Below are 19,362 nucleotides of genomic sequence, written 5' to 3'. Positions count from 1 at the left end.
TGAAGGTGGAAAAAGCCAGGAACCTTGCATCACTTTTCCCTATAATCATTCCTGCTTGTTCAATGTAATACTACGTGTCCCAGAGTTGTAAGTATCAGTCAGAAATTCAAAGTCTGATTAAGTCATGAAGCATCTTCTAAGAGATAAGTGTTATCTAATATTTCACATATAATTTATTTGAAATACTTAGCACAATTTCTTATGGCTTACAGCATGTATTTGACTACACAATTAGAACTTATGTTCTTTGAAGGTCATATTCACAAGTTATAAATACGACTCTGTAGAACTAAAACAGTAATTTGCACCTGCAAAAGCAATCAGATAATACACTGATATCCCTAACACTTACCTCTTCAGAGAGCTCCCCAAATACTGTTAGAACATCTATCAGCAGACTTGCAGTATAAAAGGACTTTATCATGTTTCTGTAAAAAAGAAAACATTTCACTAACTTGGTAATGTCAGTCACCCAGGATCACATTTAGAAGTTGATATTTTAGATCATACTGGCTTATTTCAAGCCAATCATCACTATTTTTTTTCTTTTAATCTGATGTTACAGAACTTACTTCACAATGTTTAAATTTAACAATATATTGACTAGTCTTCTGACTACTATGCAGAAAGTTTTCAGTATTTTTTAAAGTTGGTCGTGTTCTGCACTTAGTTTCTAGTTTGGAATGTTCAATATTGGACATAGGACATCCTATATTATCTTAGATAAAGCCTAGCAAAGTCATCAACATGCTGTAGTAATTGCTGTAAAATAAACCACATTATGTATTATAACAACTATTTCAATATCATTGGACAGTAGTAACTACAACATGCTTGATGTCAAGCTCAATATTAGCCTGGGGTTTTAGAAGGCTTGCCAGTAGATGAGCAACCTCTTAAAGAACACATGGAGGATATCAGTTAATGTGTGCAGTTAGAAACACACACATAGTAACAAATCAAGTTTTCTGAAAGAGAAATGAATGCATTAAGGCCCAACTCTTGTTTCCAGTCAAATAAAAGAGAGTTTGTTTATTCAAATTTCCTGACCAGTATCTTAATTCAGATAACAAACTCAAAGATTTTCACCTACTTATGAAATTGCCCAGCTCTGTCTTCATTGTCTGCATACAAAAACATTTTCAAAGCATAATTCTCCACATGAGCAGAACCAACAATTTCCTGAGTAATTGCTTCATTATCACCAAATTGCTTTTTCATCTGAAAAAAGTTGAAAAAAATACATTAATTATGATATTAGGCCCTAGTAATTCTGCAATCTAATTCAACCACAAGATTCAGACAACGTCAAGCACAATTTAAAAAAAGAAACAACATACACTTTAATTATTTTACAAATCTCCAGCTTCTAATATAACAAACACTGAAAGTAGCACACTAAAGAGAAAGCACATTCTTTTGGAGGGAGAAATACTATGAATAAGTAACTTTGAATACCATCTTTAATCACAAAATACTTAAAAAAAACCCCAACCCAAACAAAAAAAACTTGTTAAACACAACTACAATATTGTGAACAAATAGCTACAGATATTTTTCCCCTTACTATCAGAAAGACCAAGCACTCTGAAGCCTGTGTCAGGATTCAACACAGTTCAATTGACAAAGTAATGCATGCTTTATAAAGACATTGTAGGTCAGACTGATCATGTATCTTCTCTCCTGTAAGGTTATTTCACTGCAGTTCATTACATCTTGCAAAGCTTCTGAGCCCTACCTTAACTGGTCTAGTGACTTATGGATTTACTGGAATTTTCAGAGTAAGCAGTGTACTGCAATTCAAAGACCTCTTTTCAAAGATGTTAGAGTACAAGAATCCTCAGGTTTCCTAATAAAAATCAGTAAAGTAAATAACCCTCTAACAGTTACAACAGGTGGATTTACAGCTTTTGAATAGGCTTACTGTTCACACATAAGGAAATCTCAGGTTATCCTTAGAGAACAAAAACAGGAACACTGCATGATACTAACTTGCTTACTTATTTTGCCAAAAGATTTAAAAACAATCTCTGAATAGCAGTTATTTTTCATTGTGCGTGTGAAGAAAATGTAATCATGTAGGCTGCATTTCCTTATTTTTTTAGATTGCTGCCATCTTTTCAATACATAGAATGCTGCCAGAAAAGTTACTTGATTTCAGAAGTCAAAATATAAACTTTCCAAATAGAACTATAAATTTGAAGACTTTTGTCAAACTCGTAGTCTACATAGTTTTGAAAAAGTATTTGTGTTTTACAAAGTGTAATTGTTTTTCTTGTGAGTGCACCACAATTTCTAAGTTGCAAGATAGATAACTGAAATGAAACACTGAAGCTGAGAAAGAAAATTATTTGTTGATATATATATACACATATATTTATTTCACCAGCCTATACATCTACCTTACACTCAGAAAATAACTTATTGCTGTACTTGATCTGATGTTCAATGGAGATGATTTCAAATGCACAAATGACAGTTACATATGCTTCTAAAAATATCAAAGTTAACAACGTTGTTTACTTTTGAAACTACCCTTCACACAATCTGTGATTCAGTGCAGCAGTACTGACATTATAAATGATGATTCATAATTTGAACCTAAAATCAAGCAAATTTGATTTAATTTTACTAAAAACATTTAAATGAAACAGTTACCTATTGGAAAAGCAAAACAACACAATCATACATAAAAATATTTCGGACAGAAACATGCATTTTGGATATAAAATCACGGTATTTAATTAATTCACATATTTGGAATAATGTTAAGTTTCTTGCAAAGAACACACCTGGTAATTTCCAGATATATCTACACTTTTATTCTTTGCTACTATAAAGTTCAAGATTGTTTGTAAGCTTCTGTCTTAACCTCTAAAATAATCAATCGTGGCAACACACAGAAAGCTGTGAGAAACATTTAGCACAGAGCTGCAGCATCCCTTTGTGCCCCCGGCTTGATACAGGCAGACTGAAAACAGCTGCTATTGAATTACTGCAGAGACTCAACTTCTCAACATATCCAAGCTTCCTAGCCCCAAAAATGCTGTATTAGATCTGCTTAGAAGCGTCCTTACTATGTAGAGGAACTTCAGTACCTGAGCATCAGTTGTCACACAATCTTACCAGCAAATGAAAGATGAAACCATGGATTTTTCCAAATTTAAAACAAAAAGGGTAACTGAACACTGCAGACAGATTAGTTGCTGCAGTACCACAAGGGATCGAATAAATTTTAACAATTCTTAGGGAATGAAGAGGGAAAATTTTTGGCGTTTTAATATCATTTCTCCTGCCACCTCTCCTCCTTTTTGAGCATGAAAATCAGACCCATTATAGATGTTAAACTTGATGAAATAACACACCAATAAGTCACTGTACACTGGATTTTCCATTGCTAAAAATTCAGAGATAAAACATAGCAAGAAGGTATGAATAAAAGACAAATGGTTCATGTTTCATTTTTTTTCTGAAGAATTGAAGGCTGTTGCACTAGTTTCACAAACTCTTCAGGCATTGCCATGGCTAGATTTTGGATGAAATCATTAATACTAAACACAAAAGAATGACTGCTTCACTTTTCAATGTTACTTTCTGCTTCCAAATGAGCACTTAAACCTTAAAAACTACACACTACTTCCTTTGAGGCTACTGAAAACTACAGCATATGAACATAAACAGCTCCTGGAATTTAAACTGACCATCTGTACAATGACTTCACCTTTCTTCGTTTAACTCTGTTCTATTTAAGGTTGTTTGCTTTCTAGTACTACCAGGTCCACTCAAAAGAGCATGGCATAGCCATCTCTTACCCACATAGATAAGACTGTGCTTACAAAATTCCTAGTATAAGATTCTTAATCTCTAACAGAAGATATGATCAAAAGTATCTTTATCTTTTAGAGAATGTATCTTTATCTTTTAGAGAAAACTCCTTGGGTACAACAGTTTAGGTCAAAAATTTCAAAAGCACCAAGGACTAGGCTAGCCAGTCCTATAGGAGTGAAAATAACTGCTCAAGGAATCAAAGAAAATCAATTGCAAACATCTTCTAAAACTCTTGCATTTATTTCATAATGAATTAAGACTTCTCATGAGAATATGTATGAATAAAGTATTGTAATTCACGTTGTCTAGACAAAACCTTTTGGCAAATGTCTGCTGTATGAAATCTCAGTTATGTTTGTGCATGCATACATATATATAAACATACATACACATAAAGCTTTATCTCCTTTCAATCCTTGTGCCAATTTATTATATACAACTTAAATTCATTCATTGTGGCTGCATACAGAATAGTTGCATCAATGACTGATGACAGAAGAAAGATAGTATTTGCAGAAGCGTAATACAAATTAAAGTAATATCATGAATCATTTTAGAGAAGAGCAATAAATTCTACTTACAGCTTCCAACTGATCCATAAGTTTGGATAAAAATTTACGGCATTCTGGGGTTTTACTATCAATCTTCATCCCTGTTTGCATTGCATACAAACGACCTTTAAAGGAGACAAAACACACAAAAACCCAGAAATGATTATCTAAGGCAAAACACATAAGGAAACAAAACAATGCCCCCACCCCAACACATCTGAAACATAGACTCATTTTGTGGTTCAACAATATACTACTACAGTACTAGTCAGCAATGACAGCAAAATCTAGATATGTTCAGTCTTGCAGAGATACTAGGAGATATTTTTCTAAGATCGATGCATTATTTTTCTCAATGAGTATTTCCGCTGATTTCAGATTGATGCTTGTATCACTATGATGCAATATTAAGTGCTTTTGTAAATAATTACAATCCTTGTTTCCAACTCTCCCAAATAGGAACTTCAAGTTGATTTTTATCCCTAATTATACATCAATAATTCTCATATGACTTAGATATATGTATAGAGTATATGGATATATCTCAAAAATGGAACTTCATATAGCAGGAACTAGATAGCTTTAAAACTCCGCTTTAACAAATGGAATTAAACATCTATTATATCCATGTATATGCATACATATCATCAAAAGACACAAGACTCAAACCTGTTCTTTAAATCAGACCAGACAGACTTTATTAAACTTACTCTGCAAGTAAAGTTGCTAGTTTTTCATACAATCTTGAAAATGAATGATTAACACCTTCTGATTAAAAAAACATCTTTTTACTATCAAAAATCTATGAATTTTAGATATGCACATGGCAGAACTTTATATGCTTCAGGAAATTGTGGGTAAAACAATGAACCATTATTTACTAGGATTAACACACATAGAGAAGGGAAAATGGACAGAAAAATTCAGTAACCAAAGGCAGAACATTTTTCACAAAAAACTTACATTCTACTAATTCTCATTGCTGACCCTCAAGGGAGTACTACAAAACACCTTCAAATGCAGAGCTTAAGAACTAAAAGCTGTAACTCTACCAAATATTATCATGAGCTAGTTATTATGGCATACCCCAATGCCCTTCATCATGCAGGACACAGAGTTCCGCAAGTGATGCTTACTTGCTTCACAGCTTTACCACGTCTCTCCTTCCAAGCATCTCTTCATGCACTAGAGATAGCTTTTTCCCTTCAAATTATCTCAGTAAACACAAATATAACACAGTTGTTTTCAAACTGCACTTATCCTGATGTTTGCTGCAGAAGAAAGCATTACATGCACAAAAGCCTTTCTGCCTTTTCCATCTATCATCAGCCTGTCCAATAAAATTAGATCTCTCTCTACAAAACTCACGTAAGTTGTGCTGGTGAGCATCATAATTTAACTAATTTTTCTGGATTTTAAAAGTACTATTTCATGTTTCACATACAATTGATTATTCAAACCAGACAAAGTGTACATTCCTTTTTTGGGATTGCAAAGCTGACAATTTTTTTAATGTTAAAGCTGTTGAGCTACCCAACCATTTAAAGACCCCCTTCCGAAATAATAAACAAAGTATTTGTGCCCTCCAGCACATCTCTACTTCTACATTTACAACTTATAAAACAACCTAGCACCTTCGTATTCAAGTTCTCAGTAAAGATCAAGTAAAATGTACTCTGAGCAAAAGTTCAGGAATTAATAAATAGTATGAACAACTACAACTGACCATGACAAACAAAAGAGCAATTTTAACAAAAATTGCTATGTAGGTTTCATCAAGTGACAACACTAATATTAAGCTAATTACTGATATGTACTCTTAAGCCCACCTTATTTATCTTCAGGATATTGACATGTTAATATTGAAAATTATGATACCAGGACATGTAAACTTGAAATTATATTTCAAAGAAATCCAAATGCAGAAAGATACAGAGATTTGTATCTAAGGCTCTCAAATTAATTTAAGTCTACTGCCTATTAAAGTACCACAATCACATAATGAGGAGTTAATACTTACAGTTAAAACCTGACTTTTACGTACATACTTGATTGTAAGCTTCCCTGAACACATTTCATAGTATCACTGAATAATGTAAAACTTAGGAATTAACATAATGGGTGCCAGACCTACGGGCCATCTAGATCATTTATTTCTTTTTGACAGATGCAAATATCAAGACATTTTCAGAGGAAAGTAAATTAATTTTAGACTGATATGAGTTAGGGCATCATAAATTTAGAATACCCTTGGTCATTGCTGGATATAGATTCATCTTAGCTGCTGAAGTATGCATCTTCATCTCTCTTCCAAAATTCATTTACATAAAAAGAACTCTGTTTCCATATAAATGGAAATCTTGCAAATGTCTTTAGTCTTGAGGATCAGTTTAATGATTAAAAGATCTGCTTATTTATCTGCTTAACTGTTACTCTTCTGTTACCTGTATGTGGCTTTTTTACACATTCATTGAAAATACATCCATTTAAATAGTGCAAGTAAGATAATTTTTTTCCTCAGTAATATCCAAAGGGGTGTATTTACAGGACTGTGACATCTGTATGCTTTGTAGGCAGCTCTACAAAGCCAGCCTGCTCCCTTTTCAGGATTTCAGAGACTGAGAAAAACTCAAAGTCTCCTTCAGGCATTCCAATGAACAAACACAGAAGAGCGAGTCTTGAACACACAGAGAACACAAGTCAAAGAACAATAGTTACAGATAAGAAACATGTTTTTCTTGCCTAGATATAAATTTAAACTGTGAGTGACATCAAGTCATGTTCCATACCAACCACTTTCCTGCTAACAGAAGACTCTGGGATCAAGGTGCCCAAGAGTCCTCTCAGGTCATTCAGGATCAAAGGACTATTATCCAAAGCATACAGACTGTTGAGAAAACAAGAAGATGCTCTAGCAGCAGCTCTACAGATATTAAGAACAGAGACATCCTACAGACAGACTACTAATGTCAACTGAACTAAGATTAAATGTGTTGCACCTGTCAGCAATTACATCTCTGTACCACACAACTGACTATACTAGACAGTTACCACATCTAGCCATCAAACCCCATTTTGTACCAAGGTCTACATAAATTGGAAAGGTTTTCTGCATGATCTTATTAACTGGTAAAAGGTCAAAGCACATCTAAGTTACCCTAACAAGAGAGTCTGCAATCTTTAAGAACTTTCAAAGTTCAGAATTTGTACATACTGACTTCAATTACAGTAATGTGTTCAAAAGCAGTACTGCATAACCAAACCTGCCCAGAGACAGGCCTTGATGAGGGAATCATTGAGGTAAGGGCAAAAACTATTCCTTCTTTCTCAAGTAAGTGGTGATCAAGAGAGAGTATGATGTTTGTGAAAAATACTATTGACAGAGAATCACACCTAGTAGCATTCAGTACGAAAAGGGAGTCTTGACTCAAGTACCTTTGATAAAATAATCTGAATTAGGAAGAAGTAAGCAACCTGCAGGTCAGAAAACACAAACCATATCCCAGCAGTCAAAATCTCCTGGAACATCAGTTTCAACTGATGAACTGAAGATGCAGAAGGAAAGTATACTCTCCAGTGTCTGAAACTCACCAGTGACAAACAAAATGTTGGTATATTTAGGTACACTTACTGCTTTACTCAATGCTGCTGTAGCCAAAAGTGGGGCTTTGGGGTTGAAAACCTCTATCAACACTCATTAAAGTTATCAAGCAGACACCAAGTGAAATAGTTGAAAAACTGAAAGAACTAGGGATTTCTCTGACAGCAACAGAATAGGAAGAAGAGGAAATAGCTTGGTATTTGCCTCTACTGACACTACTGAAATAAGTATATTATTCTTTTAATTTTTTTAAATTTTGCTTTTGAAATTATGTGTATGAAGAGCAATACATAAGTAAATCTGAAAGCAGTAAGTAATCCCTTGCCTTATTACAGACAACAGGAGAAACTGTCTACTAGTTCTACTCTTTGCATTTATTTGTATTGTCATCATGTCTTATTCCTAAGGCAAAGAATCTTAATTTATTTCCAAACACTGATTTTTCTGTGCCTGCATCTTTTGTCATCCTTTGCTCTGCTCTCTCTAATTTTGAAATGTCCCAAGTGTTCTATATGAAGGCTATCTGTAAGACCACATTAGTTCGTATTGGCCTTTGCCAATTAAGGTGTCAGAAGTCTCTTACATATCTTCTACTTTTGTGTGTAGTTTATCACACAAATATTACTTACAGTAAGGATACATGATAGTAACTGGAAGATATGCTTCGATCTAGTAAAGGAAATCTGTTATGTCCTTTTCCTGTCTAACTTGCAGCAAATAGGCAAACTCACTTCATTGCTGCATTTTCAGCAGCAATGAGCAAAACATAGTTTTCCTGTGTTAAGATCACCAGTGAAATTTTAAACTGCTAATTAATGGTCAAAGAACTGTCGTCCATGTTTATGTTGACAGGTAATCTCAGTAGCAAAGAACTCATAAACAAGAGGCTAAAAGTTTACCGCCTCCACCATCTCTGCTGAGAAAGCCAAATATAACATAAGCTCAGTTTCCACCCCCTGTATCTGAAAGAAAAGAGTCATTATTTACATTCCTTTAAATATAGCTGTTCTGGTTTCTATAATATTGCAACAGCACTGGAATGTATTATTACTGTGCTTGCTAAGTCAACAATTTTGCTTTAATGCAAGTGGTTCAATTTCTAATAACTAGAAGTTAATCTCCTGAATGGTATGGACACCAGAGAAAGAAATCCTCTTAGCATTCTGTATTACAATTGCATTATTTCACCTTTTAAAAATATCGCACTTGAGATGCCATTTTACATCAAAATTATTCCAGAGTTGTTCTCTTCAGAACTTCTCTCTATACACTGAAAAATGTTTAAAGTGCATGTCCCTAATGACCACAGTAATATACTGTAAAACTAAATTACTAGACTTACAGAAGCCATTTGCTTGGTAACTTGTAATAAAAAATTTCCTCTATGAAAAGCCAAGCTGCTGAAAAATCCAATATAAAATAGACAACTAAACCCATACAATGTAGCTGCAAAAGTTTTCAAGTTTTTAAAGCCTAAACAAAGTATTTGAAGAATGCAGATAATCTTGGAAATAAGTGACTTGTAATTCTCATCTCTCTTGACTATTTGTGATGAAGATCTGGAAAACAAATAAATGAATACAATTATTGGTTCTTTTTAAGCTTGTTTTACACACTTGGCTTTGTAACAGATGCAACCTACTTTTTTGCCCCCTTTATCCAAATCAAGTAGCAAAAAAGATTTTTGTCTGGCCAACAACAGTAGTATACGCATAAAGCAAAGCACTAAGGAGGTAAAGGAGGCTACATAGAGCTAATGTCTAAATATTAATTAATATTATAAGTAGAGCTCAAGTCACTTGTAATCTTTTATGCACAAAGACAGAACTGTTTTACCAATTACTAACTAAAAGAGGGTTTGCTCTCAGTTTGCAGACAGGACATTTATCTTCAAATTCATAAAGACTTGGCAAGTATTCATTCTCAGAAAAATGTTTTGCCAAGACAACTACAAAATTTATGTCTTGATTTGTTGCCCTTAATCTTTGTTCAGCAAATACTAAGTGTGGGTGTGCTGGAAGGAATTATACAGTGAGCTTTACAGAAACTTCTCTGCTTTTATTTATGTCACGTAATACCACGTTATTTTTCCTTTGCTAATACACAGCACAATTTCAGAGAGAGTATTTTGTCTTTAGTATGTGCCAGGCATTCATTCCTCATACACAGTAAGTTATCCCAGATTTATGTTTGGATAACAACTGAAACTCCCCTCACTCCCATTTTAAACTAATTCTGTGCCAAGTAAAAATACTGGAGAACAAAAGTTCCAGCCAGCAAGCATGCACAATAAGTTGATTCTATCTTCTAAATTCTGTCTTACTATCCATCTTTTTTTCCTGGTCTAACAGGATCAAAAGATTACAGTTCTTTTTCCCCTTCTCTACTATAGAAAAAAAAAATACTAGGAACTGGAATATTTTTGACATTTAATAGTAACTATTTGACATTAAATAGTAACAAAAAACATTGCCATAAACTTTAGCCGTATTTTGATTCTGAGATGAAAGCTCTTTCAGGCTGTAATTTATTACTCTTTCATATTCTACACCTTCCTCTTCCCTTTGTCAAACCGCTGACAGAAAAATGTTTGTTAACTGCTTCGTACAGAAAGACAATAGTTGGAATACAAATGTGGGAAGCAAGGGACACAAAACCATTAAATTGGGTTGTATCCAAACTACTGCAAATTTATTTTCATAAAGAATGCATCGGCAAAGAAAAATGAATTACTCTTACTGTCACGAACATTAACATATCATACTTCATTCGTGTAATTTCTGCATGCAGATCATAAATACATGATATTTCTACACGGCTAAGTCAAAGTTGTCTGAATTCAAAGACCTTTAAAAATAGATTTAATAGCATGGACAAACTTTGAAGGGCCTTATACTTCCTCTTCATTATATGATGCTGAAGGAAACTGGCAAATGACAAGGTAAGTACTAGGTTGGCAGCATCAATTCAAAATCTGAAACATTCCAGAGAAAATTCATTACTTTTAAATATTTATTTTCAAGTAAAATTAGTTTAAGGAGAAATGCAAGGAAAAAAAATAATTCTGAGACAAAAGTAGGGGGAAGGAAGACTACACACACATTTCTTTAAGAAACTCAAAACAAAAAAAGGATAGTATCATGACCCCCTCTTCCCCTCAGATTCTTTCACAGTATTCTAAATCCTACAGAGGAAAATGGATCAATAACAGTATATTTCAAGGTGATGTTACATGCTAGACAAACTTGGTCCAGTCAAAACTATCTCAAGTAAAATTTCTCTTACTTAAAATTACTGAAAGTTATAGTAAATTACAATAGGACTCACTGTCGTTTGAAGAATAGCAATTTGTAAACCAATTAAATAGGCGAAACAAAATTTTCAATTACAAATAAGAGTGATAATTATTAGGGTGAGATGACAAAACAAATAATCTAATAGTATCTATTGTGAATCCTAGGAAATCAATCAGTATTTTACACAGCCATTCTTCAGGGCAGTTTAAGGACCAATTCTGGTCTTGTAAAATTTGAGTAAGAGATCTGTATGTGGAATTCAAAGGTTTCTAAGCTTTTGCACAATATTTAAACTATCAGTATTTTGCAAAGCTTGTCTCTATAGTCTAATAAAGAAAATGAAATATTTCTAATTAAAACAGAAGAACTACCTTAACTGTAGGATTTATAGTAATTGAGATTTCAAGAAGCAAAAGGAGAAGGTGGCTACTCTGGATTAGTTATGGTCAAGTCATGGGGATAAAACGGCTTGTAGTCATTAGACCACAAATGTGAAGTACTCCTGCGGAACACTCTCCAGTTCAGTTCAAACTAGAAGAAACCTGTTTCATGCTCTCCAACTACTCTGTGAGGTAAACCAAAGCACCCTAGATAGGCATGACCATAAGTCTCCAAAGTACATTCCTGACCTTAATTGCTAACAGCATGCAGGGCTGCAGTAGAAGAAGCACTGCCAGCAGGTTGAGGGAAGTGATCCTTCCCTTCTACTCAGCACTGATGTGACACGCCTGGAGAGCTGCGTCCAGTTCTGGGCTCCCAGTATGAGAGACATGGGAAGGGACACAAAAATGATGAAGGGCTCGGAACATCTGTCATACCAGAAGAGTCAAGAGAGCTGGGGCGGGAGGAGTGAAGACAAAGCCAGACCCGTCTCAGTGGTGCGCAGTGACAGGACAAGAGGCAACGAGAAAACGAAATACAGGAAATGCCATTTAAACATACGAAAAACCTTCTACTGTGAGGACAATCCCACAGTGGAACAGGTTGCTCCCACCTGCTGGGGAGTCTCTATCCTTAGGGATATTCAAAACTTGCCTGGAGACAGCCCTGACCAACCTGCGTTAGTGATCATGCTTTGAGCAGGGGATTGGACTAGATGACGTACAAAGTTCCCTTTGACCTAAATGATCCTGTCATTCTGCAAATTAGAATGCTGATATCGATGCACGCCTTCTTCAGAAGCATCAGCAAACCTCAGGCAGGAAAAGACAGTTCTTATTTCTACCTCCAGAGGTTAAAGGTGAATAAATATCCACCAAAACCCCTGAATTTTATGGTGGAAAAATGCATGTTAGTATATCTACACGGTACAACTGAACTTTAGGAGTTTTATGCAAACACACATACCTCAGAAACAAAGTTTCGATCTCTGAAGTACACTTGTTCTATTTTATGTTCTCATTCCTGTCTCTGTCAGAGCAGATTATTGTTAAATACTACCTATGTAATCAAAGCAAGTGCCAAAAATACTACACAAGAGTTAGTATCATCTTTAATTTTAGCTTCTACCTACAGTTTGCTTTGACGACTGTGGGGTTTACGTATTTATCTCTGTTATTCCAATCACTTATTGTTTTTCTGTCTCCACGGATAAACTAGAGTTTTAAGAGTACAGTTTTCCCACTTACAAATCTTTGAAACAAATTAGAGCAAACAAAGACTGAAGACAGAAAAAAGAAGAAAGCACAGGGAAAAAAAAGAAATTGAGAAATATTTTGTTTATACTCAGAGCACAATCAAAACAAGTCTTACAGTACACTATGAAATGAATATCTACTGCTAAAATACTCGACCATTTTGATTAACTTATCCTGAGTAAAGAACAGATTACATCTATTCTTCAGTATGTAATCTCTAATAACAGGCTTTAAATTATGCATAGTATCAGTAGCACACAAAACAGTTTTTTGCCACCAGCAATATGAGAATACGGAAAACGTACTTTTACAAATGGATTATATAAAACTAGTACAAAAACAAATATTTAAACTAGAAAGCTCAGGAATTTGATCTTATTACATAAGGAATGTTCTAAGAACGTTATTTTATGCATTTCAATTCCACAATGTCCCAGTTAAATGAAGTCAGTAAGTATGTGCAGAAACTCTGCAGTGAAATACAGCAAATACCAGTTACTTTTATTTCCATTAATGTTTCTGAATTACATGCATCTTCTAAATTAGACATTCAAAATGCATCAAGACACAATAAAAAGTTGAATAAATTAAAAGCTGAATTAAAATATTTGTCTGATATTAGTCCTCTGCTTTGAGGAAGGATCAGTGAAAGATTAATTTGAAATACTGTTAAACAATAATTATATTTCCCAAGTTCTAAGTCACGCCATGAACTTTATTATTTTTTTTTTTTCTTAATAAAAGACTTGTAATTGGTATGCAGCAAGAAGCTTGTTTCATGGATGTCTGACTAAACTTGAAAGTAAAAAGCCAGTCACATTTAACAGATGGGTATTTCCCTTAAAAGCTGAATGACTTTTGATTCAAGAGGTTGTCAACTAGTTGTGGAAAGTAAATTGTGTCTTTTGCTTTTCTCTTCTGCTTGATTGCAAAAACAGAAATGTCAACACAATAGTAAGATCCTTCAGAAGCAATTTTCTGGTGCTTTTCTTCCTTAAGAATTTGAGAATTGTAGATTTTCTTTATAGCTTTTTTTAAACAGATCAAGTGTACTGATCCCATATGACTGTTTTTTAACGTTCAGCAGACTGCAAAGCAAAAACCATTACAGCCCTGCTTTTCAGAGGTTACTAGAACCATAATTTTTCGTGTTGTATTCACTGGATATCCAAACATTGTTGCGTGTGAGGATGTCATACATCTTGAAACATCAATGCTTTTCTGGCAATTCACTGGCATTCTCTCAATACTTTTGAATTAGAAGATCAATGGCCAGTAAGCACAGAAGTATAAAATAAGCTACTAATAATCTTTGAAATGAACTTAATGCTACTGAAAGGCTGAAACAACAGCTATTAAGGAAAATCTTGCTTTAAACACTAAAACAGAAGTTTTCAGAAGACAAAGCTACCTCTCAAACTTTGCAATTTTTTTAAAAAATAACTTCTGAGTCAAACTACCTATGGCAGAGTTAGAGATATAATTTCTTTAGTTATTACACAGGTCAGAGGTTTTTTTTATCAAAGCCTGCCTCCTTGTGTTTGCAGAATTACATCTCAGAGTCAAAGTCAGACTTGTGTATATCTTTAACATAAGAAAGTTATATTTTATTGATCACCAATCACTTATTTTCTTTTTGCTAGACAATCAATGTAGCATCCTTTACTGGTATTCCCCTATACCTATTGAATCAGCTGACCTTTACTGAACCTGAAATAGTTACATACTTAATGACAACGATTAGCAAAATAACATGAAATGTGAGGAAAAGTATCATATGGGGAGGTAAGCATTTTAAAATGTGGTACACTACCATAGTGCTGAACACTTACATTAACCATAAAGTGTCTAGTCTCTAAAAGGAGAATTATTTTGTGAGATCATGTCCTGTAGAACTTAAAATAAACTTGGTTTATTTCTCTACAGTCTATGTTCTAACTAGAACAAATTTTACAACCAAGTAAATTTACACTACATACTGTCAGGAAGAAAATATATTTTTATTGCTTCAATCAATTATGTCCACCTACTAACAGTGGCTAGGGCTAAAAAAAGTAACAGTTTACAAACAACATATAAAGCTACTGATCATATACTGCTTTGAATTTGAATACCTAAAAATGGAGTTAAGCATGAAGGCTTTGTAAGGAATACACAGGACTACCAGAAATAAAACCATTTTTTAATTTTTGCAGTGTTTCTAGCAAGTACGATAACAAAAAGCATCCGTAATGTATTATGGTGCACAAGAGCATCAATGTTGTTCTTCAACAGTTTATTTTCATGTGGAAAATTATGTGGCAGTTGAAAAATACAACTCATCCCTGCTATTGCTATCCATATTGTGTAAAACAGACATTAAAGTTCATCAAATTACACTTCCTTTAAATCAACATATGCTAAGAGTATCAAAAAAGCAGGAGTCCTGTCTTTGCCCCAAGCCACTGTGTCTTGTTCCTTGTCTTTGTGGGAGCACAGCTGTTCATGCAGTAGCAAATTGGCCTGGCTGAAAAACAGCTTATTGTTGGTTTTCATCATACAATTACATCAATGCTTGCTTCTGAAGCACATTAGGGTTAGGAATGAGAGGCCAGAGGAGGACTACAGTATCTTCTTTAGGTAGCAGCACTAGTTTATGCTAGTTTAATGCTTCAAATGAACTACACCCAAAAAACACGTAGGGAAAAAAAATTAAAATGGTGTATGCAAATAAAATGTGTAACTGCCATTCAAATTTCCAGCTTTGAGAGCACACCTCTAGCACCAGTGGATGCTGACTAGAGACAAAAATATTAACATGAGTGATAAGTAGTTCCTCCTGACAATTTTATTGCTCAGCTATAGAAAGTAATATTTTAGGTTGCAAAAACACTTTACTAGAGCTCACTTGCTTCCGATATTCAAATTAGTTTGTGTCACAGGTCTTATTGTCAGAAATATACAAGAACTAAAATGCATGTAAATCAAAACCTAGCAAACATATGTCCATACTGAAAACTACTGTGCCGTGGAAACATTAATATTAGGACTAAAGCTTTTTTCTAGGGATGAACCACTTCTGGTAACATTCCAAAGCTATAAACGCCTTAATCTTTTCTTCGAACTGATAGTTACATCCATCACATGATCAAAATTCAGATGTTCCCCCTCACACAGTCGCTGTGCAAGCAGACTTGCGACAGGACGCACAGTGCTGTTCCATCATTTGACCTTTCACTGCAGGGTCCCCTCGGCTGGCTGCTGCGCCACACCACCCTCCCGGTCCCACGAGATGCGCGGTGCCAGGCACAAGCCTGCAGACAAGTCTGATGGCGGAACACCAGCACAGAGAACACAATATGGTCCAGCACACACCAAGCCTTCCTCACGCTATTCTTTCCACACAATACATTATAACACATGTATAGAGCTCCTTTGAAACATACTTCAAAGGCTCAATAGAGATGCTCAGATCTTTTTCAGTGAAGCATCTAATGAGAAACATTGCTTTAACTTCACATAAAATCTCTGTTGCTTTCAAACCCCTACCTTTTTAGGAAAGCTTTTACTACTTGTAGCATGCTAGAAGTACATACAGTATATTTTTTGACAGTACCAATATTAATAACTAATACTTTGCAATTCCACACAATTGTTCCAAACCCACAATGTTCAAAATTAATGGTTCATAAACCTTATTTTTGCTTCAAAGCCAGAATTAAAATAAGAAAATAATTCCTATGAAACAGGAATTCTGCATTTTATTCAATCCAGACTAACTCATCAACCATGGGAGGAAATAGGTGTCATCAGTGGAACACTAGTGAAAATTAATTCTTCTCCTTTTTGTATTTAAAAGAACAAAGGATTGAAGCAAGACTTGTCTTGAAAAAGAGATGTCACTGCTTTTAACTTTATGTAATAATGTAATAAGAAGGATATCTCTAGCATATAATCTTCACTATACTCAGTAACGAATCAGATGTGCTGAAGTACTCAAATGAAAAAATAAGATATGCAAATTTTCAGGCCACTTAGGACAGAGAATGCAAAGGACTTTACAGAAAATGCTAACTATTCAACACAGTTATTTTTTTTCCCTGTACACTGAGACTCACGTTGTTTCAAAATGGAAAAGACAATAAGAAAAATAGAGATCAGCCACCAAAACATTTCTGTTTTAAAATAGATTTGTATTTTGTTACCTACACTAAATGCTAGTATTTTTATCATATAGTCAGACAGGTGTTAAATCTGATTAAAAAAACCCAAAGAAATAAAGAAAAAGCAAGAAAACAGTGCAACTTGACCTAGCTGATGCTTCCTGCCACACAAAGTATTATTTTTCCTGTGTTTTTTTTCTAGTAAAAAAGAGTGAGTACTATTGAGAACATCCAGTGTTCTAATACGTTGCTATCTTGCTTCTCTGGTGGCACTTTTCCACATTAGCTCAGTATTCCTGTGTAACACATAAAAATTAAAATTCTTGCTGTGACACTGAGCTGACAGGTTTTTTCACAGCTTTCTGAAGCCTGAATTTCATGAGTTCATCCTTCTAAACTTAAGATTGCCTTACAAATTAAACTACCACTTCTACCTCTATTTTTTATTTAACTCTTTTTGAAGACAAACTATTGCCAAGTAAACCCCCAAATGATCTCTTCACATCTCAATAAAAAGAAAAAAACAAACAACATAAACATACATTTCTGGTGATCCGCTAGTCTTAGAAATCTTCCAAGTGCGGTGATTAACTGTGACAGGAAATTAAGACTACTAACAACTGGCTTACATTTCTTAATTAACTGCAGAAAGCCTTTTAGGCTCATAGACTACCCTGACGACCATTAGCTTAGAAGCCATAAGTTAGCTTGAAAAATTTACACATTAATCTGAATGATTTGCAGGAAGATTTTGCTGTGTTCATTTCAATGAAACAAACAAAAAAAAAAAGAGCCACCCACTCTGCCCCTTAGAGAACCCTGAAGAAGCGACAAAGCCTCACAAAAAATAAAATTAACTCTATCAAAAGAACTAAAAAGTCTTAAACCCAAATTGCTTACTCGGCTACAGGGCAGAAAGAAGGAGGTCTTTTCAGCAGGAGAAAAACTCTGAAAAGACTGTCGAACGTTTGTCTTTTGCGATACCTATTAGGACTATCCCATCGCAGAAGACTTGACTTTATACACATGGGACAATCGTGTATTTAGGCTGCTGGTATATCCACTACGACTGCAAAGAGGCTTAACTCTGCAAAAACAGAGCACGTGAAAGACGCGTTGGGGCTTGCAGCTGAAGAAGCAGACAAGGAAGACCGTCAACACCCGGTACCGCCCCAAGAGGTGGGGCTTACCCCCCTGCCCCCCCTCCTCCCTGCATCCGACGGGCACTCCGCGCACCCCAACGAGCCAAGCGAACAGAGGGAGGGGCGCGCTCCGCTCAGTGCAGCGACTGGTGGCCGGGGGGGGCGGCGGCGGGACGGGACGCGACGGGCCGGGCTGGGCCCGGCTCGGGGGCCGGCGGGGCGGGGCGGCGCTGCGGCCGCCTCACTCACAGTAGTATGCCACCACCGGCTCGCGCTTGTCCAGCTCCTGCGCGGTTCGCAGATGGTGCTGGATGCTCTTGAACTGCGGCGGCAGCGGGGGAAGCGCCGTGGCCGCCATCACGCGGGCAGCGACAGGCAGCAGCAACAACGGGCGGCCGACAACGGCTCTCGCTTCCGAGCCTGGCGCCGGCCGCTTCCGCTTCCGGCACGGGACGCCGGGGCGCGTGCGCAGTGGGAGGGCTGCCGCCCGTGGCGCTCCGCCCGGCTAGAGCGCCCCCTGCTGAGCGGGAGGGGCGGCGGACGGGGAGGCCTCGGCCCCCCGCAGCCGGGCAGCGCCGGGCAGGTTCGCTCGCCGGCGGGGCCGTACAGCCGTACGCGTCTCCTGCGCGGCTCGTTAGTGTTTGAAACGCGTCCCGCTGCTGCCGTGCGGGGCGGCCTGGAGACCCCGGGGGGGGCCGGGGCTTTCCCGGGCCCGGCCGGGGGAATGACGGCGACGCCCTCCCCAGCCCTTCTCTGTCCCTGCGGTTGGCACGTCAGCCCCAAGAGCCGTGCAGACCTTCTGCTGAAGGTAGAGCTGCACGTAAAATTCCTTTTCAGGTTGAAAAACCTTCCCCTTGGGCTGCCCCGAGGCTTCCCGGAGGTCCGGGAGCCCTCCAGCGCTGAACCGCACCTCTACTCCCGGGCCGCTGCCCTTCCTCCCGCCACGGCGCCCTGGAGAAGCCTGGTGCCACCAGTGGCCTGGCTAAGGGCGCTTCACCGCGCTGGGCTGCTTCCCGGCAGCTGTCAGCAAGTCCGCCAGCCCTGGAAAGTACGTCTTGCAGGATCACCACTTCCCGGATAACTTCTCCTCAGAGGAACCTCCAGGGATTTCTCTTTTTGCTGAGAGGGAAAAAGAACGACAGAAGAAATGGGAACCATTGAAGCA

The 19,362-nt window shown here is 36.7% G+C and overlaps 1 protein-coding gene across 1 annotated transcript in view; it reads right to left on the bottom strand.

Moving 5' to 3' along the window:
• Positions 1–18,638, bottom strand: part of VTA1 (vesicle trafficking 1) — a 52,833-nt gene extending 34,195 nt beyond the window's left edge. The window contains exons 1-4 of the mRNA XM_054819527.1: positions 18,447–18,638; positions 4,410–4,504; positions 1,094–1,221; positions 353–428 (exon numbers count right to left, since the gene is read on the bottom strand). Of these exons, the coding sequence (XP_054675502.1) occupies positions 353–428; positions 1,094–1,221; positions 4,410–4,504; positions 18,447–18,555 (408 nt within the window). The 5' untranslated portion in view covers positions 18,556–18,638. The remainder of the gene's footprint in view (positions 1–352; positions 429–1,093; positions 1,222–4,409; positions 4,505–18,446) is intronic.
• Between the last annotated feature and the right edge of the window lie 724 nt (positions 18,639–19,362).

The sequence above is a fragment of the Grus americana genome, chromosome 3, assembly GCF_028858705.1.
Source record: "Grus americana isolate bGruAme1 chromosome 3, bGruAme1.mat, whole genome shotgun sequence".
Classification (NCBI taxonomy): Eukaryota; Metazoa; Chordata; class Aves; order Gruiformes; family Gruidae; genus Grus; species Grus americana.
This window is presented reverse-complemented; position numbering and strand designations above follow the sequence as displayed.